The 26,541-nt window shown below is 43.6% G+C and overlaps 7 protein-coding genes across 8 annotated transcripts in view; 4 read left to right on the forward strand and 3 right to left on the reverse strand.

Annotated features, from left to right (window-relative positions):
* LOC125980038 (AF4/FMR2 family member 1) overlaps nucleotides 1-1,246 on the forward strand; it is an 11,224-nt gene extending 9,978 nt beyond the window's left edge. For both annotated transcript variants that reach the window (XM_049739004.1, XM_049739005.1), the window contains exon 19: nucleotides 171-1,246. In XM_049739004.1, coding sequence (XP_049594961.1) covers nucleotides 171-295 — 125 coding nt within the window. In that variant the 3' untranslated portion in view covers nucleotides 296-1,246. The remainder of the gene's footprint in view (nucleotides 1-170) is intronic.
* Nucleotides 941-13,797, reverse strand: LOC125980156 (uncharacterized). The gene is made up of 50 exons (XM_049739253.2): nucleotides 13,653-13,797; nucleotides 12,710-12,855; nucleotides 12,397-12,509; nucleotides 11,821-11,960; nucleotides 11,461-11,684; nucleotides 11,281-11,387; nucleotides 11,053-11,171; nucleotides 10,851-10,986; nucleotides 10,673-10,755; nucleotides 10,293-10,412; nucleotides 10,117-10,218; nucleotides 9,887-10,045; nucleotides 9,713-9,795; nucleotides 9,474-9,618; nucleotides 9,361-9,405; nucleotides 9,114-9,281; nucleotides 8,799-8,918; nucleotides 8,628-8,738; nucleotides 8,532-8,564; nucleotides 8,332-8,466; nucleotides 8,041-8,187; nucleotides 7,788-7,922; nucleotides 7,555-7,712; nucleotides 7,323-7,467; nucleotides 7,199-7,253; nucleotides 7,068-7,134; nucleotides 6,867-7,000; nucleotides 6,764-6,807; nucleotides 6,520-6,693; nucleotides 6,271-6,425; nucleotides 6,069-6,182; nucleotides 5,867-5,982; nucleotides 5,591-5,745; nucleotides 5,318-5,523; nucleotides 5,035-5,212; nucleotides 4,746-4,970; nucleotides 4,490-4,659; nucleotides 4,328-4,398; nucleotides 4,155-4,255; nucleotides 3,969-4,088; nucleotides 3,769-3,906; nucleotides 3,543-3,697; nucleotides 3,376-3,475; nucleotides 3,045-3,280; nucleotides 2,781-2,964; nucleotides 2,465-2,713; nucleotides 2,036-2,218; nucleotides 1,895-1,954; nucleotides 1,625-1,761; nucleotides 941-1,549 (listed from the first exon to the last, which is right to left on the reverse strand). Exons 1-50 carry the CDS (start codon nucleotides 13,717-13,719, stop codon nucleotides 1,520-1,522), a joined length of 6,498 nt encoding a protein of 2,165 aa, XP_049595210.1. The 5' UTR covers nucleotides 13,720-13,797; the 3' UTR covers nucleotides 941-1,519.
* Nucleotides 13,798-14,037: 240 nt separating this feature from the next.
* Nucleotides 14,038-18,898, reverse strand: klhl8 (kelch-like family member 8). Its single transcript, XM_049739058.2, has 12 exons — nucleotides 18,766-18,898; nucleotides 17,618-17,853; nucleotides 17,322-17,383; nucleotides 17,087-17,252; nucleotides 16,699-17,019; nucleotides 16,426-16,612; nucleotides 16,212-16,355; nucleotides 16,010-16,121; nucleotides 15,673-15,841; nucleotides 15,436-15,595; nucleotides 15,121-15,322; nucleotides 14,038-15,055 (listed from the first exon to the last, which is right to left on the reverse strand). Exons 2-12 carry the CDS (start codon nucleotides 17,828-17,830, stop codon nucleotides 14,932-14,934), a joined length of 1,860 nt encoding a protein of 619 aa, XP_049595015.1. The 5' UTR covers nucleotides 17,831-17,853; nucleotides 18,766-18,898; the 3' UTR covers nucleotides 14,038-14,931.
* Nucleotides 18,899-19,060: 162 nt separating this feature from the next.
* Nucleotides 19,061-23,161, reverse strand: sdad1 (SDA1 domain containing 1). The gene is made up of 22 exons (XM_049739051.2): nucleotides 22,965-23,161; nucleotides 22,758-22,862; nucleotides 22,588-22,686; nucleotides 22,370-22,480; nucleotides 22,224-22,295; nucleotides 22,037-22,137; nucleotides 21,818-21,875; nucleotides 21,667-21,738; nucleotides 21,426-21,527; nucleotides 21,276-21,345; nucleotides 21,110-21,213; nucleotides 20,987-21,044; nucleotides 20,841-20,899; nucleotides 20,695-20,771; nucleotides 20,521-20,618; nucleotides 20,379-20,455; nucleotides 20,123-20,246; nucleotides 19,962-20,053; nucleotides 19,694-19,881; nucleotides 19,532-19,616; nucleotides 19,302-19,463; nucleotides 19,061-19,202 (listed from the first exon to the last, which is right to left on the reverse strand). The coding sequence occupies exons 1-22, from the start codon at nucleotides 23,052-23,054 to the stop codon at nucleotides 19,155-19,157; spliced, it is 2,052 nt and encodes a 683-aa protein (XP_049595008.1). The 5' UTR covers nucleotides 23,055-23,161; the 3' UTR covers nucleotides 19,061-19,154.
* A 493-nt stretch (nucleotides 23,162-23,654) lies between these two features.
* Nucleotides 23,655-24,616, forward strand: LOC137839563 (histone H3-like). Its single transcript, XM_068652746.1, has one exon. It carries the CDS (start codon nucleotides 23,665-23,667, stop codon nucleotides 24,073-24,075), a length of 411 nt encoding a protein of 136 aa, XP_068508847.1. The 5' UTR covers nucleotides 23,655-23,664; the 3' UTR covers nucleotides 24,076-24,616.
* Nucleotides 24,617-24,967: 351 nt separating this feature from the next.
* On the forward strand, nucleotides 24,968-25,777 carry LOC125980144 (histone H2A). Its single transcript, XM_049739240.1, has one exon. It carries the CDS (start codon nucleotides 25,034-25,036, stop codon nucleotides 25,418-25,420), a length of 387 nt encoding a protein of 128 aa, XP_049595197.1. The 5' UTR covers nucleotides 24,968-25,033; the 3' UTR covers nucleotides 25,421-25,777.
* A 215-nt stretch (nucleotides 25,778-25,992) lies between these two features.
* LOC137840853 (histone H4) lies at nucleotides 25,993-26,326 on the forward strand. The gene has a single exon (XM_068652747.1). It carries the CDS (start codon nucleotides 26,015-26,017, stop codon nucleotides 26,324-26,326), a length of 312 nt encoding a protein of 103 aa, XP_068508848.1. The 5' UTR covers nucleotides 25,993-26,014.
* The last annotated feature ends 215 nt before the right edge of the window (nucleotides 26,327-26,541 follow it).

Raw genomic sequence — 26,541 nt, forward strand, 5'->3', positions numbered from 1 at the left:
CGTGTTTGTCTGCTTCTCAAATTTTATTGGCCCAATTAGGAATTTTTTACCAAGAGACATTTAAAGTAATTATTCATGACCGGTTGAATTGAAACAGCGTAACCAAATGCAATTGAATTGATTCAAATGTGTGAGAAGTTGGAACCACTCATGTATGTTTGCCTTTGAAGGTCTCGTGGCAGAGCTGGATGCTGTGATCGGCCCGCTGAGCTTGACCTCTGGCGTGAACTCCATGGTGCGCTACACAAAACAAGGAGTGGCATGGCTCCGACTGGACAGCTCAAAAGCTAAATGAATGTCTGCTGAAGGTACCTGAAGCTTGGGATCCAATTGGGGTATGTACGTAAGTCATGTGCTGAAGACAGACTCTAGAAATATGGCTTATGTGGATTTGCCACTGAGTTAAAAAAATAAAAAAACATGCACTTATTAAAGCAGGGTGGAATGCCCCAAAATCAGGCCAAGTCATAGAATTAGGTTAAAGTGCCTTTATTCTCTCGGCATTCTCCTAGTGACGAGGACTTTTTCTCGAGCCAATCATATTTGTCAGCACACTTTATTTTTTAATTTATTGTTGTTATACTTTTTGTACATGAGCACTTTTCCATGGATCAGTATGTGAAAGGAATCCATCCCAGATCCAGGTTTGTCACTTGTTTTTTTAGGTACACAAAAAAAGTGGCTAGTTGGAATAATTTTAGGATTGAGTCTCACATTTCTCGGCATTTCAGTTAACAAGGGAGTAGGACAAGTGAAATAATTCAACTTTTTTCACACAATACCTAGCTTTGGGTATATCAAAATCTTTAATTATGAAGCTTTTTTTGACTTATTACAAACTGAATTTGTTTGGATGTGCTTATTAAAACATCACAAATGTTGTTAAAAGAAAAAAAAAATGACCCCACTTAGTTTCGATCGTCAATTCAGTTGGTGTGTGTAGTTAAACGACGAAAGCAAAGAATGATGATTAAAAATATTTGTTTACCCCCAGAAGAAGTTGAAAAAAAAATGTGTGTGTCATCATAGCCTTCGGGTATTATCTCCCCTCCCATTAATTGAGTTTATCTAGGCCCCGTCCAACCTGAAGTAGATGTTAACCACTGACTCGGTATTGAATTTACACTTCCTGGTCTGCTGATAATCATGATTATGAGCATGTACTGGAACATTTTTTTCTCCCAATTTGTGGAATGTGTCGGTTTTCTGTTTCCGTGTTCAGAGAAAAATAAACACTGGAAATGAATTTGTCATTAACATTTTTTTTCCCCGACCCAAACTAATACAATTTAGGTATTATGTACAGTCGATTTGATATAAATTGATATCTTGGCTTATGACTATAATTGTGCAGTGACTGAACTGAGGATATTGTTTGTTCTCTCCCGTCATCTAGCATTCTATTTTAGCTCTTTCAACATAACTTGGAAAACTATGTTGGTGCACTTGAAAGTTGAGGTCCTGCTTTATGTCTAAAATATGAAACGGATAATTGTCACATTGTCAAAGGTTATGTGCGCTACTCAAAGTTTGGGTTGCTGAATGCAGGCTGCAATAGAAAAAAAAAATATTAGACTTCCTTCACCCAACAAAAAAACTCAAGTTTCAGGAATCGATAACTCACCATGTTGACGTTAGTACTCGTCCGTGTCGAGAATCTTTGACAGGACAATTTGTAGCCTCGCACGGAAAATAGGTAGAAGAGCAGTCCACTTAGCAGGATGAAAATGACCACTACCACAATAATGATCACGTCTCTGTCTGCAAGAGCAGCGAAAAAAAAAAACCCGGAGATTCAAATAATAATATAGTGGTACCTTGATTTACTTTCTAAATTACACCCACAGTAAATGAGATTGTCACAAACAAATAATACTAATGCACTGATACTCACTAAAAACATTTGGTCCATTTGTGGGGAAAATGGGGTTTCCGCCATCATCGGTTGTGTAGTCTGAGAAAAAAACAACAAAAAACAGTTTGAGTGTTTCTCAGGAAGAGCGTAACGATACTATCGACCTGTCGGAATGCTTACATTGTCTGTGACGGCACACGAAGCCTCTTTTCTGTAGGCAGTCGTTGTCATTCCAGCGTCCGTCAGGGTACATCTCCACGCAGTTCTCCTCAGCCACTTGGCCTGGATGAAAAGCTGCATTGGGCTCACCTGGAGCCCAATTGAGGAAACCCAGAGAGGTTTTGTCCGTCCAGCCCCAGCCAACTGAAAACGCCACAATAAAAAATTTGAGCACAAACCAGTGGTAGGAAGTCACCATTTTTTTTACTTGATGACTTGTTGCTTTTACTCCCCATATTTGCAATCAGGTGTTGTACAAAGGTGACAGTAAAATGAACAATAACAAAATATTTCAGTCTAATTTTACTCAAGTACCGTAAATGAATCAGTCTGTTTACTTTGATTGTAATTTTGAATAATCTGTACTATGTTAAAACTCAGTTGGCTCACAGTTGCGGTCCCTGGTGAGGCCGATCCAGAGGTTGTGATATTTGGTGTGGTTGAGATTCCTGATAAACTCCAACTCTGCCCTGCTATGGAAGGACGCCAGCTCGGCCTTAGATTCTGTGCAGTAATGTCGTGAGTCGGGCCAGGAAAAGCCCTTCTGCTCATTGTAAACCCAGTAACAGTAGCCACCGTATGGAATCCAGAATGGGAAGCACTTCCCGTCCCCTGGGGTAGGAGTCACCGGTGGTTTCTCTGAAGAAAGATTAAGATTTAGTGAACTATGCAAACAATCCTGATGAGTATCAAAAGGGGTAGATACCTGAAGAGATCTTGCAGATGTAGGGTTTGGCTAGGTCACACTTGGTGTCATTCCAAGTGCCGTGAAACCACGGTGAGCCTCGCATGCTTACACAGCCCTCGTCCTTTAGGTTGTCGGGTTCTCCGGGACCCCACTGAGTGAAGAATACTGGCCAGCCGTCTGTCCAGGCAAAGGAGCCATCATCCTGAAAGACAAAATCAGATGAGGCTGGAGTGTTACCCCCAAACTATGTGTGGATACATGTGGTCAATACTCTGTGTGCACCTTGAGCCTCAGTCCGATCCATGCATCAGCTTTTCCCTGCAGGACCACCCCGGCGACAAAGGCTTGGTCATAGCTCATGTCGATGCTAACCAGGTTGGCACCCTGCTGCTTGCAAGCCTTCTGAGCTTCATCCCAGGTCGCTGGCTCGTCCACCAGCTTATAGCAGTTGAGGTACCAGGATATGTAGCCAGCGGGACACGGACTGCTTGTTGGTGGAGGTGGCGTGATACTGCTCGCTGAGGTGGAACCCAGAGAACAAAATGAGTTTGATCCGCTCTATGTTTCACCTGTGCAGTCATGATTGAGTGACTATCCTGGGAGTACTACTGACATTTCTTCCGGAAGCAGACAAAACTGTACTCGTTGTGACAAGCATCGTCATTCCACTTGCCGCTCACAACTTCACTGTGAGTCATGGCCACGCAGTGTTCCTGTTTGAAAAAGGATTTTGTCAATATAAAGCCATTGTGACGACAGTTTTTTTTTTTTTTTTTTTACCGTGCCCCCTGCGTTGTTGGGCTCCTTGCTGTTCCAGTTGGTGTAGAGAACTGGGCTCACACCATCGCTCCAGGCGTACTGATTCTCCACCACAATGTCAGACAGGCCGATCCATGTGGGAAGCACCATGTCTTTTAAGTAACTGGACACAAAGTCTAAGAAGAGATGGGGAAATTTCTTTCGTGTGGAGCTATCGCCGAGAAATCCTCATAGGCAACGTTCATACCATTTTCATACTGGGTGTCAATAACGGCCAGCTCTCCTCCTTGGTCTTTGCACCAACTCCGTGCGTACGTCCAGTTGGCTTTAATATCGTTTTTGTTTCCCTTGAACAGGAAACATTTGTCTTTGAAACGCATCCACCCTAAAAGAACACAAGACAATTTATGCATCTACTTTTCAGCCTGTTCATGAAATGTGCATTACCAGCGGGGCAATAACCCTCCCAGGGCTGCGTGGGGGGAGGAGGAGTGTGGTCACTTCCAGGAAACTTCTTGCAGACGTAACCAGCTCCGGCTTGACCGCAGTTCACGTCATTCCAACCACCTTAAGTGTGACGGGGTTTAAATACATCATCTCTTAAGTATATCTGCTGGAGAGGAACTCCATTACCTTGATGTCTGTTCATCTGAACACATTGTTCCTCCCCGTTAGCGTTGTTGGGCTCACCCGGACTCCAGTGAGTGTATGTGACAGGGGAATGGTCTTGCCACCTTCATGAATTAAAAAGAACTGTTGGAACCATCAAGTGACACATTTTAAATTGACAGTGAGGGATGACGCACGCATATTGGCCATCTGTGATCCCTAACATCCTCAGTCCAATCCAAGCAGCAGAAATCTGACCCGTTCCCACCTGAAGAAGCGAAATCGCACAGGATCAGCCATTTTATCTCGGAGATAAAAATGTACATTTTTCTTTTTAAGAACAAGGGAAAAAGTCCTACCATGCTATTGACGTATGCCTGTTCGTCCTTGTTGAGGATGGAGACGAGCGTGGCTTTCTCGGCCCAGCAGCGGTGCATAGCCATGTGGAAGTTCACGATGTCCGTGTCGTTGTAGTAGTAGCAAATGTTGTTGTTCTTCCTCCAGCCGGGGTTGCTGCCACAATCAGGTGCTGCATAAAGGCAAATCAGGAGACTGTTGTGACCAAGCAAAAAAGTGACCTGAAGTCAAGTAGAATGACAAGGAGGGTTTGTTTACCCGGTACCGGCGGTGGGGGCACCGGAGGGTAGAGGGGGTTCTGTCCTTTGGCGATCATACATATCCAGTCTTGGTGGGCATCGCAGTTGAGATCGTTCCACCAGGAGTAGGTTCCGTTAGTGCTGCTAACCATCTCCACGCAATCCTCACGACCTTCGTGGTTGTTTGGCTCGCCGGGACCCCAGTTGGTGTGCGAGACTGGTGAACCGTCACTCCAGGAATAGCCTACCAGTAAGAGCAGTTGCCTAAGTCTTTTCTGGATTTCCTGGGACCATCACCTTGTACGTACCTCCTTCTGTGGGGTTGTTCTTCAGGCCAATCCACTTGCTGCTCCCTTTGCCATACAGGGACAAGAACTCTTCCTCTTCCTGACTGTGGATGCTGACCAGGTTGGCCCCTCTTGCCACACAGTCTTCATGTGCCGCCCCCCAGCTCTTCTTCATGGACCAGTCCACATTGTGGAAGAGCTGCAAGCCATCACGGTCATGGCAGGTAGCGTGTTGCCAGTTGATTTATCAACCAGAGTGGGAGTGACCAATTTAAATTCTTATGTGTAGGTGCGACAACCATACCTTGTAACAATTCCTGAAAATGGGCTTGGAGGTCCAGCTCTTAGCGCAGCCCTGTACAGGAGGAGGGGTTGGGGCCTTGGTGGGCGGGCTGATGTCTGGCCGAAGTTTCTCACAGATAAAGGCAAATTTCTCTGAGCACTGCTTGTCATCCCAGAAGCCACCGACTTGCCCAGTCGTCATGGCCACGCAGGTGCCATCCCCGTCATCTAGTGACGATATCAACCGATCCTGTTTTAATTTCTCTATTTTTTTATTGGCGGATCCGTTCTGTACCTGGCTGGTTCCTGTCCCAGTGAGTGAAGGTTAGTGGATAACCGTTGTCCCAGATATACTGAACCCCTCCGCCGGTACCCCCTTTAGCACGCAAGCCAATCCACCACAAACCCGTTTGTCCTGACAGCACCACCGTAAAATGTGCTTGCTCGTATCTGCAATGAAAGATTATTTGAAGTGTCTTTAACTTCGAGATAGTGGCCTTATCGTCTCAAGATGTTTCCACTAAAACATTGTTAAATTCATTGGAGATATTATTATTGTTGCACCACTCACATGTCTCCAATGTGCAGCAAAAATCCATCCTGCTCTTTACAGAAAGCCTTAGCGTCCGACCAACTCCGGCCTGTCTCCTCCGTCCAGTAGCAACTGTAGCCATAGGCCTCCCAGCCCTGACACGTAACACCCAAGTGATGACATCTTACAGTACGGTAATAATCAGTAAAAAAAATAAAAATAGGAAGTTCTCCTGTCCCACCTGCGGGCAGCCGTAGACAGTGGGCTTCACTGAGGGAAGCTGGTAATGTGCTTTGGGCATTTTACACATGAAGCTATTGAGTTCTGTACAAGAGACGTCGTTCCATCTTCCAGTCTGGAAGAGAAATGGAATTAATTTCAATAGATTTTGCACGTGCTGTTAAATAGTTTTAGATGAGTGGATCATTGCAACGTTGTTGTACCTGATGTGACATCTCTACACAATGGTCACTGAAACCTTCATGGTTGTTGGGTTCTCCTGGGGCCCAGTAAGTGAAGGTCACCATGTGGTGGTCTGACCAAACAAACATGCCGGAAAATACTAAGTCGTTCAGTCCTGTCCACATGTCACTAGTGGCTGCAGAGGACAAACAGAAAAGTGGAATATCTGAATGAGGGATTTGTTTTTTAGTTGTTATTGGGACTAGTTGGTCTTAAACGTTGCTGTGTACCAAAGTAGAGATAACTTTCCAGCCAGCTCTGTTCCATCATGGAGCGGATAGACACAAGTTCAGCACCAAGATTCCTACAGGTGTCTTGAGCACCGGCCCATGTCTTTTTGTCCTCAAAAGGTTTGTAACAGAATTCCCCAAATTCATACCAGTCAGGTCCGGAACATCTTAGCTCTGAAGATGAGTTCCCATGTGAATGTAGCAATCATGACCTGTTGATGTTTTAACGCGAAGACGTACTTACCTCCATCGGCAAACGTATACGACACAGGATGTTTGCTGTTATATCTGCAGATAATAGCGATAATTAGCTCTTAATTGGACTTAGCAGTATCATAGCCACTCACTGTCTCGAGGTGATCCCATTCCTGGTCGAGCCAGCATAGAAATTCTGTCCGGGAGCTTTTAGCAAAGTACAATCTCCTCCAACTTCATTCAAAACAACGCCAGCGTGGATAGCAGCTGCACAGATGTTTGAATCCTGTCCGAAAGAACCGAAAATTCTTGCTGAAATATTTACTTAATTGGTAGTTATTACAATCACATACCGCTCGATAGACTGACGTTCCGTAGACGCTGTAGCTAGATTTGGAGCAACCGGCTGGACAGTGGACCCTGAGGAAGACATGGGTTGTATCAGAGTAGAGGCCAGGAGATGAAAACATCAATTCTCACTCACGTCTTTTTATCTTCGGTGAAGTTCAAGTTCAGCTTGCTGGCACAGGTGATGGCATCTGTCGGATAGAAATTCAAAGCATGTTTTTATTTTCAACGCACTCGTAACGATGTAGTGTCTTACTTACAGTCAGGCGTGCATCCCAACACCTCAAAACGAAGACCGACTTGACCATTATACTCCAGAGGCAGAATCCGAATGTATTGAGCAGAAACAGGCGTGCCGAGCAACTGTGTGTCAGCAGTGTTTCTGTCTGTCGATCCCGGCAAAAACTAGAAATGGAACATCTCAAAGTTTGCATTTCACAATTGCAGACTGGACGACACGGTTGGAGTCATATTGACTAGCTGCCTGCTCACCTGCCCATCCTCTGTGTAGTCAGTCCAGGCTCTCCCATCAATACTATGTTGGATCTTAAACTTGGTGACCCAATGGTCACTGTTAGGACATCCCTGTACCACGATTCCGGTCACCTTTCTTTTCTGGCCAAGGTTTGCCTGGATCCAACTGCTGCTGGCTGCAGCAGGGTGACATTACATTGGCCACCAAAATATCCACTTGATACTTAAAAGCTTGATAGTTTTCTACGTACGATTTCCAAATGGCTTCCAACAAGAGTTTCCTTTCAGACGGGCTTTGTTGGGGGTAAAGCTACCCATTGAGGAGGAGGCTGAAAGCTGGGAGTCTGTGATGTTCCTGTCCTCAATACCCAGACCGTGAAGACACACTGAGAACATCCAAAAAGACAGGGTTAAATGTCTGACCATCAGTCCTTAGCCAGCTCACTCTGGGTCTTCTATTTGATATTTTTCTTCAGCATTTATTTTCCAAGATGTGAAGCCCACCTTTCTGTTCACAGCTGTAGACAATCTCGAGATATTTAGAGACTGTGGGGCAGGGGTCCACTTCGGTGAAGGCATATGCAAAGCAAAATTGACGGTTGTCGCACACTTTCCTGTAGTGCGGGAGGACACCTTCCACCATGCAGCTCTCTGCAAGAGATATCGGTTAGTAAGATTACCATGAGCAAACTGAAGTAGTAGGGATTTTTGGATTTCCACAATATTGAGCTCAGTCATTGGGAAGTTTAGAAAACTGTGGATCAAAGATGGTACATGCAGATTCTTGGGTCTTACCATCTGACCCTTCCACATGTGGACAGATGTCAGCACTTTTTCGTCCGTAGAAAACCGACTGGATGTTGATGACGCTTTCTTGCGGACAGTGAAGGACAGTGGATGATCCCTGGCAAACGATTGCCGTCATGAAGCCTACAAGAGCACGATTGCGTTATTTTGTTTTGCATTTATTTTAATTTAACTTGAAAATGGGGTACCGTCATGAGGGGGTGGGGGTTCCGGTGTCTTTCCTGCAAAAGAAACCCAACGATGGATGTGAATGCTGCAACGAAAATTGGAATATTCCATCTTACCTCTTCTCTTGCAGATGTACCCTCTTTTGCTTTCACAGTTATCATCATTCCAGTAGCCATCGTTGATGTATATTGAAAGACAGTCTTCGCCAAAGTAGTTATCAGGGTTACCTGTAAGGGTTTAAATATTGCATTTCTCAACATTGTAACCCATCACGGTTTTAGATGTACCTGCCCCCCAGCGTATGAATCTGAACGGGGATCCATCTGTCCACTGCCAGCCGCCTTCAGTGATGGAGTCATGGCCGCCCATCCATAGGGTGATCCCGGTTGGGCTTGCCTGGATCACACCTACAGAGAATTAATTGAATGGATCAATTTTAAATACTGCTTGCCCTTACAGAGGTTGTAAATGAGTTGGACCCGACCCAGCTGACTTTGGTAGATTGGACTTGTTACTAGCCAATCGCAGGGCACATACTAAATAAATGAGGGTTAGTAAAACTACGTAATAGACGAACGAAAGACATCACGTGGTTGTTGTACCTTGTATGAAGGCCTGTTCGAACAGGTCGGTGATGCTGACCAAGTCTCCTCCCTGGTTGACGCAGTCGGCTCGTGCTTCAGCCCATGTCCTCATGGACAGATAGTTGAACAGGTAGCAAAAGTCATTAAAGGGGTCCGCCGTCCACGAGCCGCATTTTTCATTCCAGCCTGCAACAAATGCCTCGTTACAATTTTTTACGTGTGCGTGTGTACGAGAGAGGAGCGATCATTCGGGTGTGAGATCAACCTGGTCCAGATGTTGGTGGCTGGGGAGGAGGCCCTTGACCCTTGGCTGCAGGAATGTGATAAATAAAAAACATGAGAGACCTGCAAAGTAAGAGTTAGTAATGAGTTTCAGACCTTTTTTGCAGATGAATTCATTAGTGGCTGAGCAGAAGTCATCAGCCAATTTTCCTGGGTCCGTGTGCGTTGGGCCTCGGAGGTGAACGCAGTCCTCGTTGTTCTGCCAGTTGTCGGGCTGATTAGGTTCCCATGGGAGGAAGTCCTGTACAATCATTTAGAATGTTGTTTTTGCTTGTTGTCTACACTAGAGATGGGTACTCACTCCACTTCAATTTGTTGATTTATGTTTGACTTACTGCAGCTGTTCCGTCAGTGTACACAAACTGGTTTTCAATCTTGATGTCATTAAGTCCTACCCATGCTTGTCCAGGCATGTGTGCTTTGGGGGTGGGGGAGAAAAGATCAGGTTTTGTAGAAGATAAAGCTTGAAAGGATGATTGGATTGTAGGATGCTTAGTCTTGGTGCTCACCAATCAAGAAGCTGAGATCTTCCTCTGAGTGGAAGCTGGCTAGATGACCTTTTTGTGTGACACAATAAGCCTCTGCATCGTGCCATGTTTTCACCAGGTCCCCCTCGAAATGGTAGCAAAAATCACCATACAGCAAATAGCCAGGGTCGCAGTGGGAAGCTAAAACCCAGGAGAAACACTTATTACAAAACCCTCAAAGAATTGAAAATGGAAAAATCAGTGAGACTGACTCGGTGCTGGAGTCGGTTTGGGGTTTTGTCCTCCGGTCATCTCACAAATATAACCGAGCTTCTTGAAGCAGCTGCTTGTTTCCCATTTTCCTTCATAATTTCCTTTTGAGGGCAACAACATATATCTGTTGGTCATGTGATAGCTTATATCATTGTTAGGATGAAACGGATCGTACCTGTGAAGATCTGTCCACAGTCCCAGATGTTTGCAGTGTTTCTGGGCCAACCGGGACCATAGTTTGTGTAGTTAATGCTAGTTTTGTCAACCCAGTGAAATGTTCCATCCTGGTCCTTATCTGGAGCACCAATGATTAAGTGCACAATATTTAAGATTCATTGATAGCCAGATGTAAATTTAAGTACGAATAGTTGTTTGTCGAGAATTTAAAATTACCACCTCAGGACTGATACTAATCAAACTTGCATTCATAAATAAAATAATTTAAAACAATTTTTACTGGAAATCACCCAAAACCTATTTTAGGTCCTAAGTTTGCATGTGTCCACTATCCATCACCTCAAAAGATATATGGATGGAGATAAGTCAAAAGCCTACCCGATAAACCAATCCAGATGTCGGGGATATCTACTTGGTGAAAGTCTGGAAGTTTTCCATTAATAAAGAATTGTTCCTCTTCGCTGCAGGAAACAAAACAAAATGTGCAGGAGAAAATTAGAGCACCATAGTTCCCTAAAAAGTTACCCCTGAAGCTGAAATGATGTCTAGAGCATACTTATTTATGATGAGCAAGTGAGCGCCCTCATTTGAGCATCTGGTGAAGGCCTCGTACCAGGTGGTCAGCAGGTCGCTGTTGCTGACTAGCCAGTAGCAGCTTCCGGAGAAACTTTCCCATCCGGCAGGGCAGATAGCTGCAGATGGATGCAATGTTTGTAAGTTTCTCATTTTAAAGTGCAGATCATGACGGCGTCGCTTACTGTTCAGCGGACGTTTGCACATGTACGGTCTCTCGTATCGGCACAGGTGCGACTTCCACTTTCCAAACTCATCGGTGTGATCTTTAATGATGGCCGCACAGGAGCCTACTTGGTCGTTGCTGTTGGGAGAAGTAATTATCCTGTGGTGTCTTCCCTTTCCTGATCTGACCATTAAATGTTCGGAGCAGAAGATTGTAAATTAACAATGCAGCAACGTGAGTTTCGTACATCGTGGGTTCGTCCACGGCCCAGTTGGTGTAGGTGAGTGAAACGGCATCGGACCAGTTCATGTGCACGTTTCCTTCTTCAAGCTGACATGAGATCTTATTGCATTTCTGCGGACACCAAGCTTGATTCTCAACCAAATACCTCATGGTGTTGTCATGGTTCCAAGCGGTTATGTTTTACCAGATTGGAAAGTCCTATCCAAAGGTCGATCCGATAAGGATCCAGAAGCCCGGTGACATACAGCTCCTCCCGCTCTGAGGTGATGGAGACAAGGTCGCCGCCCTCCATGACGCAGTCGTGACGGGCGGCCGACCAGCTTTTGGCAGTTCCTGACTTCAGCTTGTAGCAGTTTGAGCTGTAGCGGTCCCACCCGTTGTTCAGATCACAGTGTGGCCCCGGATTGGCTGAGAACACATTTTGGGGATATTTTACATCTTTATATGAAGATGTTATATTTGTCCGTTTCTTGTGTCAGCGTAAAATCCAAGCATGGCAGTTGCATCGTAATGGAATGCAGACAACAAGGAAGTATGGACTCACAGTTAGCGTGCTTGCAGATATATTTCCTCTTGACACCGCAGTTCTCATCATTCCAGCGACCCGAACTGCCGCCCATCACTTGACCGCAATCCTCACCTGGCTCGTCACCCCAATTGTCAGGCTGACCTGGCAACCAGTACCTGGGGGAAAATCCCCAATGTTTTTTTCTTAATTATTCATTACAAAGTATATAATGGGACCATTCATCTCTTCCAGGTTCCCAAAATAAATCAATTTTTTTTTTAAACCTCAAAGGTGTGATGACTTTGTGCAAGAGTCGAAGTTTACCCTGAACTGGCTACCAACCAATTGCAGGGTACATGCAAAAAAATAAAAAAAATAAAATAAAGGATCCAAACTCACACGTGGTACCAGACTACTGATACATGGTCCAGTACTGGGCCACATGGCAAGATTGAAGAAAACAAGCATCATTATTTTTGCCTGTTTTTTAGCAGAGCAGAAAGGTCAAGATGAAGAATATAGGTCAAATCTTGACTTTTAATTATAATAAATATCTCAATATACTAAATATCTTTTAAATTCAACCCTAAAAGCTTCCTTATTGGTACATACGATATGTATTGTAAGAAGGGACTCCCATCTGTCCATTCCCACACTCCCTCTGTGATTCCATCCGTCAGGCCGATCCAGAAGATCTCCGTGCCGATTTGCGTCCTCACCCACAACTACAATTGTTTGTGACAATCAATACAAAACAAATGACAGTGCCAGAAAACTTGTGTAAAAGTACAGATAACTGATTAAAAAAATAAAATAAAAAAAGGCTGATTCTTACAGCTATGTCAGATACAGACGCCTAAAAATTCTGTACAGAATTTAATACAGAAACAAAGTACTACTTGGCGGTTTGGTTGTAGTGCCTCACCCTCTCGTGGATGTCCTGAATGCTCATCAGGTTGCTATTCTGTGATAAACAGAAGGTGTTAGCCTCCCACCACGTCTTTGTCTCATTGGAGAAGTAGTAACATTTGTGCTCGTTCTCCCGCCAGCCTGCCTGACACTGGCTCAGCCCTAGAAATACAACGAAAAACATTGACTAAACTTGACCTTGTATAAGGTCATATGGAAAATAGGAGCAATATTTTTTTTTTTCAACTACATTATATTATAAATAAATAAAAATTTTATCTGGATTTTGTGAGTGTAGATTTTAGTTCTCAAAAAGCCACACAAATTTCCCAGTGGAAAATTTAACTCGTTTAAGGTTTGAAAATAAGTTGACAGGTGTTGTTGACATTGTTGTTGACATTGTTACTCATAAGGAGGTGGAAAAAGGTTGTAAAAATATATAAATTGTAAAAGTCCTATGATTTGAATTTCTCACGTGAAATGTTCGATAATGTTTAACATCTTATAAATATTACATCACATCATCATCATTCAAAGATGAAATTAAAAACTCGTACAGTACAAAGGGAGGTGTAAAACGGTCGTAAAAATATATAAACCGTAAGTTTTATGACTTGAACGTCTCACGCAAAATGTTTGATAATGTTCAACGCCTTATAAATATCACATCACATGATCAAAACCAGCAGCGAAATCTAAAAAAAAGATGTATACAAAGTGACTATTTCTAGAACGTAAGAAAAGGATTAAAAAAGAGAGGCAAACCTTAAAATAATTTATTTTTCAACCCCACTCCCAAAATCATTAGTTTGATCGTATCAATTCCTGTTCATGGAAAAAAAAATTCTGTCTACTATAATGGAAAACATTTGCATCAGACTGTATTTCATTTAATGTGAGAAAAAAAATCTTGAAGAAGGCCGACCTGCAAAATCAAAATAATTCAAGAGGGAACTCACCACAAGTAAGCAGAGAGGCGAAGATGACGAGCAGTAGCGCAAATGATCTTTTTGTTCTCCATTTCATCTTTCACTTATTTTCTTGTTGTCCTTTATGCTTCCCTTTTGTTGCTTAAAGTGGCTGCTGCTGTTTCTTCGGAGCTTGATGTGTGTTTTGAGTGTTATACGACAGCCAGATGCTTTATTTGTTCCACTTCACAAAGTCCAACAGACATTTTACAACACGCACATGACTTTGCATCATTTAATTGTCACTTTTTAACTTTACTAAAAAAAAAAAAAATCCAGTTTTGAAAATACAAGTGATGAGCGCAAGCATGTTCAATCAAGTGTGAGGACTGGAGTTTGATATCAGCATCAGTACAAATAATTACAGACAATCGAATTCCATAATTTTACCAATTTATTGACCCAATTACAACAAAATTACATTGAAAAAGAACACAAACAAAAGGACATTTCTACCAGTGGCTTTTTTTACTGAGCTGTTTTACTAAATATAAACACAAGGCTTGTAACCAGAAATACTTCTCTGTGACAACAAAATGTGGAATATAGAACTATACTATTTATCTTGAAAATTACTAGCACCACAAAAGATTATACTTCTAATAACAGCAAAGATACAACTACATTCGTATATTACAAAAGTGTCCTTAATATATTAAAATATAATGTATCTTTGTATATAGGTACTGTCTGCTAGGAACATTGCATGTGGTTTAGCTTCTGACAGTCCAGCTATCATAAAAAAACAAAACACACACACACACAAAGCAATCCCTGATACCTTTGAATGCATATCTGTACAAGACAGCAACCAGTTTCAATTCAAAAACAGCCTTGATTGTTCATGCATGATTAGAAATGATGCTTTTTAAAATTCTGTTGCGTTCACCGACTGAGACAGAAAGCGTGTGTGCAAACGTGAAGGCGTCGTTTGATACTGGCCAACTTGTACTTTGTTTCTTGCTAGATTCCCTTCAAAATAAGTACATAAATATTTCTTAAATATTACACTTGTGAAAAAGGATGATGCAAAGAAATTTATGATAAAATAATGTGAGAATAAGTGGGTGAAATGTTAATGGGCTTTTTCTAAATATCCCCGCCAAAAGAAACTGGCCTATCACAGCGGTGCAATAGTTCTGGTCAATGGTACTTAATATAAAATCAATTGTGCGGCAGGTTGTATGGCACTTGTCGTAGAATGAACGACATGGAAGGAGGATGCCGGGAATAAGCACCAGGATATAAATTGTGCGTTTATTGACCGCCGTCACATGCAGTTGACAACGTTGCTGGATCCCTGGTCAATATCTCTGATCTGGCTCACGTGCGATGAGCAAACCGCCACGCCCGCTCCGGCTCGACAGTGCGACACTGATCCCACCAACTCCCACCTGGAAGGGGGCGAGGAGTTTTGTATCATTACTTCGTCTAACACCTCTCTTGGTGTGCATCTCACCTGTTCATTCGTGGCTCGAAGGCCTCCACCGTGTTCAAGTAGATGTTGCCGTTGTGCCCGCCCACAGCGAAGACACGGCTCATTACCGTGGCGACGCCCACGCCGCCACGCGGAGTGGTCATCTCCGATACGTACTCCCAGTGGTTTGTGCGCGGGTCGTAACGCTCCACGGAACTCAGCGGCGAGTTGTCGTCAAAACCACCTAGCCCACACGCAAAATTAGAAAATTAATTTGAGGGTGACCCACGATTGGCTGGCTCGCTTCTCTCTTCAAAGTCAGTAAGAATAGGCTCGAGTGTAATCGTGGCTATTTACCAACAACGTAGAGGCATCCGTTGAGCTTGCTGACCCCATTCCCTGCACGCCGCTGGCCCATCTCATTGACCTCGGTCCACTTGTTGAGATGCGGGTCGAAGCGCTCCACGCTTGATAGCGACGCCCTGCCGTCATTGCCGCCTACCGCGTACACAAAAGTCTGGCGGCAGCAAAACAAAGTGGTGATTAGAAAGAAATCAGACGAAGCTCACGCATATCTGGATTTTGGCGTGTTACCCCCAACGCCACGGAGCCCACGCCTCCTCTGGGCGTGTTCATGTGGGCAACGGCACTCCAGCAATCGCTCTCGATGTCATAGCGCTCCACGTCGTTGAAGCATGAGTTGTCGTCCAAACCGCCGATGGCATAGATGGGACCGCCCAACGCGGCTAGGGCGATACCCCTCCTGTACAAATACAGGTGCACCTCAGTAAATTATGATTTAACAGAAATAAGGACATACTAATTTAATAGTCCCCCCCACCCTTATACTGCAATGGCGATTAAATATGCAATTATTTTTTTCATGCAATCTTTTTAAACAAAGAGTAGTTGATTTGTACATGACGTGTACCTCTTGGTATTCATGGAGGCTTTCATCATCCACTTGTTGGTAAGGGGGTCAAAAACCTCCATGTTGCCCAAGTGCTCGTTACCATCGTGTCCACCCACGGCGTAAACCTTCCCTGTGCAAACACCAAAAAAGTGAGGTTAGTTGTCATACATTACATTTATATTTTTATTTAACTTTGGTAAATTTGTGTTGTATCGTTTACCTCCGACAGAAATGACGCCAACGTGCCGGCGTCTGCTGTTCATCTCAGGGCCCTGGAACCAACTGTTCTTACTAATTGAGTAGCACTCGATGCTGCGAAACGGGTCCCCAGAACCCCCACGACCGCCCACGCAGAACAGAACTCCTAAAAAAATAATGATGTTCATAAGACTGGTCAAAAAGCAAAATGATACATGAAAGAGCACGGCAACTACCTGCGGTGTGTTTTCGGGGGACAGTGCGGGCAGAGTACTCGAAGTCGGGCACGGCCTTGTTGCTGAGGTGCAGGTGGTAGTTCCGGGCCTCGTCCATCAGGTCGCGGCAGCTCAGGTTACCTTTGATCATCTCCTCCTTAGCTACTGTGCCGGTCAGGAAGGCCACAGGGAGCAGCGGCAGGCGCACCTGCGGACCAAAATGCACAATCTTAAAATGGGACAGGGTGTGTGTACACTTTTGCCAAATACCCCAAATCATAAAATGAAACTCACTTGTGAGAAGATCTGGTCCAGCCAGGTGTGGTGGTGCTGCGGGTTGGCTTTGAGCCATTTGACAGCCGCCTTATACACTTGCGTCTCCGAGTGGATGTTGAGCTCGCTGGAGGCCAGCAGCGTCCGCAAGTGCTGCGGCGACACGCACGTGAAATCCTCGCACTCCACCACCTCGCTGAAATGCTCGCAGGCGTAGCGGTCGGCCATGTCCATCAGGTCCACGCGGTTGTGGCTCTCGGCAAAGGTGCGCACCGCCAAGCAGTTGGTCGGATGGAAGTGGGCCTTCATGTACTCGCAGCAGGCCCGTGCCACCAACTCCACCTGTGAGTAAATCAACTTTCTGTTCAACTAATGAGGTTATTTGTAATGTAAAATATATTAAAATGACCTGAAGGATGCAGGCAGCATAAAGCAGAGGCTGGACATTGTCTACGGTGAGTGTGAGCCTAGAGGAGTAAGCGAATTGGACCAGAGCCTGGATGGCTGCTCCGTCAAAGTCCTTGATCTCGATCAGTTTCTGCTTGGCTTCTGCCATTTCAGACAGAAACATGGCCCTGAGGGACAAACAGAATGCTTATCGAGCAGAATTTTTAAACTGTGTTTCCATAAACAAGTCTGCACACCTGAAGTAGGGGATAACGCAGGCCAACACAAGCTTGTGACAGGGTATCAGTCTGCTGCCGACCTGCATACAAAATAAGATAAGAAGACATCACCACCATCATCTGGTGACTTTTTCTCTTTGCAATAACATGTTCTGTGGTTGGCAATTTTGTCCATAGTGTCCACACGCTCAGTTTACAAATGCTAAATTAATCAGAATATTGTGATTAGATTAGTGGAGACACAGAACAAAACATTTTTGATTTGACTTCCTCTTTTTTTGAATTCCGTGTAAAATCTTTCAACGCTGTCTGACCTTCAGCGTGACATCGCATAGCTCTCCCACTACGTAGAAATGTCTCAGCGAGTTGTGGAAGTCCTTCCAGGCCTCGTGGGCCTCAAACACAAAGGAGCCGTCTGACTCGCAGTCGACTTTGAGCGTCTTGGCGGGGGTGACAGCGGCGGCAGGGCGCTTCTCCTTTGGCTTGGGCTGCTTGGCATGATCCGGCACCACGTCCCCCGGTGTCATGGCAGTCTTACAGTAGACAACACCTGGACAGAGAGGAACATGTGGTAAGAGACATACCACAACTTTGTAGAGCTAGAGAAGTTTCTGACATTTTTTTTTTTTTAAAGCATTGTTCTCTTTTCTTTTATATCCTCCCACAAGCATCAACAAAACCAGAACATTTGGTTGGGGGATCTCCCTGCCAGGTGAGCAAGTTTGGTCAGTATCACCTCCCCCCTTCTTATCTTCACTTCCACTTTCCTCACCCTACACTGACTACAAGCAAAAGTTGAATGGAAATGTACATTTTCTTTTAACTTTCACATAGATGATCAAAATCCAGCATAGAAAAAAAGCTAAAATAAATCTCACTGAGCATGTATGAGGAAAAAAAGCCTCTAGCCTTCTCTCCTGAACCGAGTATCATTGCAGCCTCATCGTAAATCTGCTCAGGTAGTCACGATATTTAAAAAAAAATAAAAAATAAAGGAAAAAGATTCACAGCTTGGTTTCACTTCATTTTAGACAGCTTGAGCGATTTGGGGTCGTATTTGGTAACGTGAACACTGCGTATGTATTATTTGTTCGAGATGCATTTAACTAAGAGATAAGATTAGACCAGTGTATGGTAGGCCATCTACATCTTTGAGTAGGCAGAGCACGTCAACACTCAACGAGGTCAAGGTTCCACGTAAATGTTTACTGTAACACACAAAACGCAATTCCATCAAATGCAAACATAAAAAAAAAAAAAAAAGATTACTTTGATAGCCATTAAGCTGTGTTTTCTGCAACAGGAACCGCTAGCTTCTTAGCTAGCATCAGCACAAGAGCTAATCTTGTATGACAGCTCAAGAGGAAAAAACTAATGCAAACATGCACCGACAAAGACCACAAATGATTAAGTAAGATCTGCTATCTAGTTCACAAATGCAAAACAAGTCGATTTAGCTTACCTCATATCGTAAAAGGGTTGAAATGCCGGCTTTTTTTCCCTTCAGGGGAATTTGCACGCTTGTTGTGATTTCACCAGGTGCATCATGGGTATTGTAGTTGTTCCGTCGTAGAGGATTTTTCCCATCACCGCACTTTCGACAATTTGTGCTTTACTAAAAGCCTTTTTTAAAATTCACAGGAGCTCCCTTTTATTGCCTTAAAAAACGCGCGTTGTTCCCCCAGACACACCTACCTTGGCATATTTACACATATCAGTATACAAAAAAAATACACTTAATTAAAATAAAACAGCCATTTGTGTACCAAATAGGATTTATTTCATAATGTTGCAACTGATACAATATTAACAGGACATTTATTGATGCGATGTGATCAGAGTTCTGAGGTTCTACTTATATTGCTTCTTCTTTTTCAGGAGTGCATCCCGGAGAGCAATCTGCATTAAAAGTAAAAAAAAAAAAAAGATACACTGATACATATACGGAGAAATGTACATCATGCACTTTTGCAAAGGTTTTCTACAAAGTCCACTCACCTGTTTCTCCCTGAATGAACGTTTGCCTTTGGTTCGGACGTTCTGACTGTATCTCATCATCATGAAGTTCTTTTTGCGTCTTTTTTCTTTGTTGCTGGTGCTGGCGTGAGGATTTAACTTGGTCTTTTTCTTCGCAAACTCTTTACGGTCCGTTCGGCCCGCCTTCAAATTAAATGCATCAGATATAGTCAAACTTTGTGTGAAGGAATTGGAGTAAAAGTGTTTCATACCATTGCTGTTGCCAGGCGTGTCTCCTTGTCTGTTTTTGGTTTCTTATGGAGCTTCTCAATGTTCCTCAGGGTCAGCAGCTCCCCACTGGAAAATGAAATAAAAATAAATAAGGTTAAGTTGGCAGAAGAGGTTGTCCAGTGACCAAAGGGTGACCTGCTAACCTGTTGTGGTCTTCTTCATCGTCGGCGTCCGCCGCTTTTCTCTTCTTCCCTGGCGCACCGTTGACCTCCTTGGCAATCTGGGCCAGTTTGATCTTCTTGAAGTCGTCCTGCGTGAGGAGCCGGCTGCCGCTTATCGCCGCAGCCTTGGCTTCCCGCTCTTCAACTGGTAAACTCTTTAGCTTTTCCGCCTATCTCAGACAATCACAGTTACATCAGGTGTTACATCAGAAAATGTTACATTCTTTTTACAGACTGTCCTTAAACCTACCACTTCTGTCGTATCTTCGTCGGACGAGTGGTGGACGTCCACCCACTCCCCATCCTCGTCCTGGTCACTCACGCTGGCGCTCTCCCAACCGTCTGTTATGACAAATATCCTTTATTAGCGTGATCGATGGATTGAAAATGACTGATTAATTATCTGCTCACCTTCTTCGCCCTCTTTGACTTCCTTCTCTACCTCCAGCACCTCCGCTCCAGGGATGTAGTCTTTAGCTGCAAGCTCGCCATAGTCCTTCACCCTGGCTTCCAACGATGCCTCCGTGGGCCTTCCCTGTGCACAAAATTTTCGATACACAACCATTATTCAATTTATATACATGTTGGACTGGTCCCACTGTACGCGCTTAAGACATTTCAGGTAATCACCGTCACTATTTCTAGTTTCTACTCATGTTGTGCTCACCCTGTCCTTCTTGAGCAGCATTTTCGGGTTGAGATTTCTGAAAAGCTGGATGAGGCCTTTGGAAGCCATCATCACATCTGGAAAACAAAACACACACGCTGTCAATATTTGGGACAACGAAGATATTTACAAAAAGTCTCACTTTTGTCTTTGTGGGTCTTGTACTGGGCCAGGTCCTGCAGCAGGTCCTCGCTGATGCCAAGTGGACAACGGCCAGCCACCTCTTTGATGGCGTTAATCCTGACATGACATTATGATCTATTAAGGTATCTTTCTCTTTGACATTTAGACAAGTAGAATGTTGCCAGCCACTCACCCCACAGTCATGACCTCGCCAGAGTTTCGATCCGTGACAAAGTTGTTGGCTATGGTGCGGATCACCGACTCGATGATCTGTACGTGTTAGCAGGGATGTTAGCGTGACGGTTAGCCACTTCCTGACAGTTAAATTTGGGATCATACCTCGGGCGGGACGAGATTGTGGGAAGACTGTGCAGCACACAGGAGGATCTTTGTCACCTCTGTAAGATACAAGACATTTTTTTATGCCAATTTGACATGTGAGATGGAAATGCAAAAAGAAAAAAATCTGATTTTATGCTGCTTACCTCTTTGATGTGGCTGAAGGAACCTCTGGACGAACGGATAATAATTGAAGAGGAAGAGCTGAAGAAAAAAAAAAAAATTGTGAGTTTTTGATTTTGTGATTGTTTGTAAAAAAAAATTCATACCTCGTGGATCCCGACCAGTCTGGAGATGAGCTCCATCATCATGAGCTTGACCTCAAAGCGCTCTTTGGAGTTTTCCAGCTGCTTCAGGAGCTTCTCTGAAAAATCTGCCCAAAGTTCCTCATTAGTGATGACAAGCCGGATGCAGAGCATCGATGAGCGTGCCTACCTTGAGGATCATGAATGAGGTGAATGGCGGAAAAATTGAACACCTCAGCTTTTTTCTTCTTCTTGTGTTTCTGCACGAAAGGGTGTAGGGAAAAAAAGGTATATGACAAGAATAACATGAAATTACAGCTGCAGATCACAGGTGGATTACCTTGAGGACTTTCATTGCTTTTTCCATCTTCTTCTTGTTTTTGGAAGTTTTCCTCCCTGTGTTAAATCTTATCACCAGGTCACGCGCCGATGGTCCCTCCGCCTGGAATATAAGAAAAAATTTAATAGTCAAGTAAAGTTGCAAAAACAAGCGAGCTATAAAAGTCACATTTTATTTTAAATACGCTGTCAGTGATGTTTGTATGAAAATTTGGATCAATACAATCATTCATAGTACTTGCCTCTGATTCTGAATCACTGCCCTCGTTCTCTTCATCTGTCCCCAAGAAAAACTTGAGTGCGGCTACCAAGATCTGCCCGGCAACAAAGAAACATGAAGCATTGTTTTCCATAACTGAATACGAATTAAAAATCAAGGTTGGGAAAACACACCTTTGTCACAGTGGAGAAGCACGCTGTGGTGATGACATTGACTGTTTTGGTGTCGTTCCTGCAAGCACATGAGCTTTAATGATAAAAATATCATGATGCTGGCATAGAGCTAAAAATACTACCATCAAAGTCTTGTTTCATTTCTCAAAAAGGTCATTGAACCTGTCACTTGTATCTCAAGACTTTTAATGACTAACTTGATTAAAAACAAAAACAAACCAAATGTTCCTCTTGTACAGCTCCACCATCACATCTAAGGATATTTTTGCTGCAATTGGGTTGCGGTCTCTCAGCATGGTGAACATGAAGTTCTGTAATGACTACAACATGCAAGAAAAATAGATTAAATCAAGCACTTTAATTAAAACAGTGGTAAATGATACAAGAAGTGAGTCCGTTGTCTTACCGAGTTCACTTTGTTGTTTTTGTGCTTGCCGTTGATATTTTTTATGTCAGCCACAATGTGTGTGTACAACGTCTGTAAACAAAAGAGGCATAGTTACAATTAATTGTCCTTTGTACGGCATAATTTTTGGTCTTTTTTCTGCAAACCTTCCGAAGTAGCTTGTCATGACATCGCAGCAACTCAAAGAAAAGCTCAAGCAGGCACGTAGGGTCGATCAAGTCCTTGTTTCGCAAAAGAATCAATGCCTTGCAGAAGGTCTGAACACAGCGCCAAAGAAAAGTTTTGATTATTTTATGATATAGCAACAGGGCTCCCCGCCATTTCCCAAAAAAAAGAGACACGGTTTCAAAAATGTCATACTCACCATTCTTAAGTCTGACTCCACAATTGTGTGGTGACTCAATAACAACTCAGTCAGCTCTTGGGGAAAAGTAGACAAATACTCCGGATAACAGTGGCCCACCTGTTTGATGAGTCAATAACCATTTTAACAGACAACTTTCAAGACAAAAAGTCCATTAGGTATGATGTTACCTGGGCAAGAAACATGACAAGTTCCGCCAGTTCCTTGTTGGATTTGTCTGGTTGCAGTTTAAATATCTGCACATTGGATTGGTAATGTCTGTACTGCTGCAAAAACTACAAAAAACACATTGACAGTTTATGTTAACAATTTGGATGTTCACCACAACAACATAAATGCATGCTAGATTTTAGCATCGGTAGCTTCTAAACACTCACCTCTGCTACATAAGACGGTGGGTCTCTTTTGATCAGATTCTGCAGTTGCGGCAGATTGTTGGGCAACTTATTGCTTTGTCGTTTAGACATGGTGAAGTTTTATAATCTATATTCACACATACACGGCGATTTGCGATGGTTTTCACAAGGCAAGCGTGGCGACTGAGTACGCTGCCATGTGTTGTCATTTGCGTCGGTACTGACGACACTTCCTGTAAAGAGACTGTGAAACGGAAGCATGAAACGTTTCGTAAAATTTCCAATTTTTAGAACTATATAGTATAACAAGACATGTTTTGTTTTTATTTTGGAGACGATCCCCGTGCGGACACTGATGCAAGAAAAAGGCAATGACGAAAAGTTGAAATAACAAAAACAATATTTAAAAAACTTTCCTTTGGTCACCACACCACAATTTATTTTCCTTAACATCACTGAGCACAATGCTTGTGTAACAATATAAACGTTTTAGTAAGCTTGAGTGAGGACTAATCCTTTTAAAGATAATGCCCCGGAAGCTATCAAGCTAGTTGGCCAGGCTGATTGGCTAAATTCAATTTCTTCTTCACCAATCATTTAACAGACATTTCTTCGCGCCATTTCTTCCTGACCAATCAGCGCTGGCGTGTCTGTAGCGGGTTGCTATAAAAGCCACTCGCCGAAATGCTGGGAAACCTACTTTTCATTCAAACTACGCACGATGGCAAGAACCAAGCAGACTGCCCGTAAATCCACCGGCGGTAAAGCCCCCAGGAAGCAGCTAGCGACCAAAGCTGCTCGTAAGAGTGCTCCAGCAACTGGCGGCGTCAAGAAGCCTCATCGCTACAGGCCTGGTACTGTTGCCCTCCGTGAGATCCGTCGTTACCAGAAGTCCACCGAACTGCTTATTCGCAAGCTGCCCTTCCAGCGTTTGGTCAGGGAAATCGCCCAGGACTTCAAAACCGATCTTCGCTTCCAGAGCTCCGCAGTTATGGCGCTGCAGGAATCAAGCGAGGCGTACCTGGTCGGTCTGTTCGAGGACACAAATTTGTGTGCCATCCATGCCAAGAGGGTCACCATCATGCCCAAAGACATCCAATTGGCACGTCGCATCCGTGGAGAGAGGGCTTGAGCTTTTTTTCTGGTCGTTGACACCCCATAACGGCTCTTTTAAGAGCCACAACCAAACCCTAAAGTTCTCATTCCTGTTGGTTCATAGTCTGCTGAAACTCAGAAGTGGAAAATGTCAGTCTTATCAAAGAGCACAAATTGCTTAGTAAAATTCTAATCGGTTGAAAAATTATGTATTTGGTGAACAATACATCTTGGCAAATTTAATTTTTATTTCAGAATTAGTGAATACTGTAGTTAATGCTTGGACTGCAGGTATGTGCTTTTAAAAGTGGCAAAATACAGCTTTCGTAGATTGATAAGAAGGGTTAGAGGAAATTAAAGTAAGACTAGGTAGTTTAATTATGGTTTATATAGCACTTGATACACAAGTCAACCAACTGCTTTTGTGTAGTTATAAAAGTTTTTATAAATGTGTAAATAAAAGCAATGTTGAAAAGCAAGTTTTCTTAAGTTACTTGATGTGAAAGTAATCACCAGGAACAAAGGAATGGGGGAGCAATTTTTAACCTGCATTTAAAAGCAAATTACAAACTGCCACGCTACTATTGTGCTGTATAAGTAAAATAACTATTTATTCCTAATTAAATACATGACTAAGTAATTGTATTTTGTGAGGTTTATACGAATTCTGAGAAGTCTGTTTTATTGGTATTTCATGCATTAATATGAATATACAAAATAAAAAAGACACGAGATTTGGATATTTACATCCAAATCATATAGTAATATGATTACTAAGTTAGTATCTAGGGAATTGCTGAAATTTTTCCGAAAACAACGTTTTCAGAGACAAAGGCAGGGCAGCTTTACAAAGGTCTTTGCTGATTGGACAACAGTTTTTCCGCTTCAACTAGCCAATCAATGAGCAGCGTGACTGTATATAAGGAAACTGCTCCGCGACTCGAACAGAATCCTCCTACTCTGTACACTCAGAATCCTACCAACTCGAAAGAAACATGTCTGGACGTGGTAAAACCGGCGGCAAGGCCAGGGCAAAGGCCAAGACCCGATCTTCTCGTGCTGGACTTCAGTTTCCAGTCGGACGTGTGCACAGGCTGCTGCGTAAAGGAAACTACGCCCAGCGTGTCGGTGCCGGCGCACCCGTTTATCTGGCGGCTGTGCTCGAGTACTTGACCGCTGAGATTCTCGAGTTGGCCGGCAACGCTGCTCGCGACAACAAGAAGACCAGGATCATCCCTCGCCATCTACAGCTGGCTGTCCGTAATGACGAAGAGCTGAACAAACTGCTTGGCGGCGTCACCATCGCCCAGGGCGGCGTCTTGCCTAATATCCAGGCAGTTTTGCTGCCCAAGAAAACCGAGAAGGCAGCTAAAGCCAAGTAAAGACTGACGGTCACTTCAATGCCCAAAAAGGCTCTTTTAAGAGCCACACACTTAATCAGTGAAGAGCACATTCTTTTGAAAAATCTATCAAGTCATATTATGACTGGTTTGCGTCTAGTGAAAATAGATTGATTACAATGTTTGCTAACAAAAATTATTAGTCCAAGTCCACACAATTAAAAATGATTACAGCTTAATTCAAGGTCTTTACAGAAAGTCACACTTCAGCTTTTACTAAAAAGTTAAGTATAATAATAATCATAAATGTGTTCAAGTATGTAACACTTGGTATCAGGGTAACTGGAACACTTAAACGCCTATCGATACTGAAACAGCTAATAAACCCGGTGAAACTGCTTTAAATGAAAGCTTTATTTGAAATCCACACTATCGTGCAGTATCACAATCCATAACACTATTTACTGTTTATCAATAGTTACAAAAAATTGTTTAATCAAGGATTGAGGGGGAAGGCAGCTAACGGAAGCGCGCCGAATCGGGTTGACTGTCCTCAGTCAGGTCCGCAGATTTGCTTTATAGTAGCAGAACCTGGCGTACCAATAGTTCACACTCTTCATTCAGTACAGAGCGAACATGTCAGGCAGAGGCAAAGGCGGTAAGGGACTTGGGAAAGGAGGCGCCAAGCGTCATCGCAAGGTCCTTCGAGACAACATCCAGGGCATCACTAAGCCCGCCATTCGTCGTCTGGCTCGCCGCGGCGGTGTCAAGCGTATCTCCGGTCTCATCTACGAAGAGACCCGTGGGGTTCTTAAGGTATTCCTGGAAAACGTCATCCGCGATGCCGTCACCTACACTGAGCACGCCAAAAGGAAGACCGTCACGGCCATGGACGTTGTGTACGCCCTGAAGAGACAGGGACGCACACTCTACGGCTTCGGCGGATAAACTCTCCAATCCGGCACTCAAACCAAAGGCCCTTTTAAGGGCCACACACTTTCACTCGTAAGAGTTTAATGTCCTGCATTGTTCGTTAGGCCCGTAGATTTGCTGACTATGTTGGATTGGCGGTAAATTTTTGAAAAGTGACTTGTGGTGACGAAAGCACTGCAAAAGATAATTAAGACCTTGTACACTCCTGAACAGTAGGTGGCGATATGCAC

This window comes from Syngnathus scovelli, chromosome 13 (assembly GCF_024217435.2).
Source record: "Syngnathus scovelli strain Florida chromosome 13, RoL_Ssco_1.2, whole genome shotgun sequence".
NCBI classification, from domain to species: domain Eukaryota; kingdom Metazoa; phylum Chordata; class Actinopteri; order Syngnathiformes; family Syngnathidae; genus Syngnathus; species Syngnathus scovelli.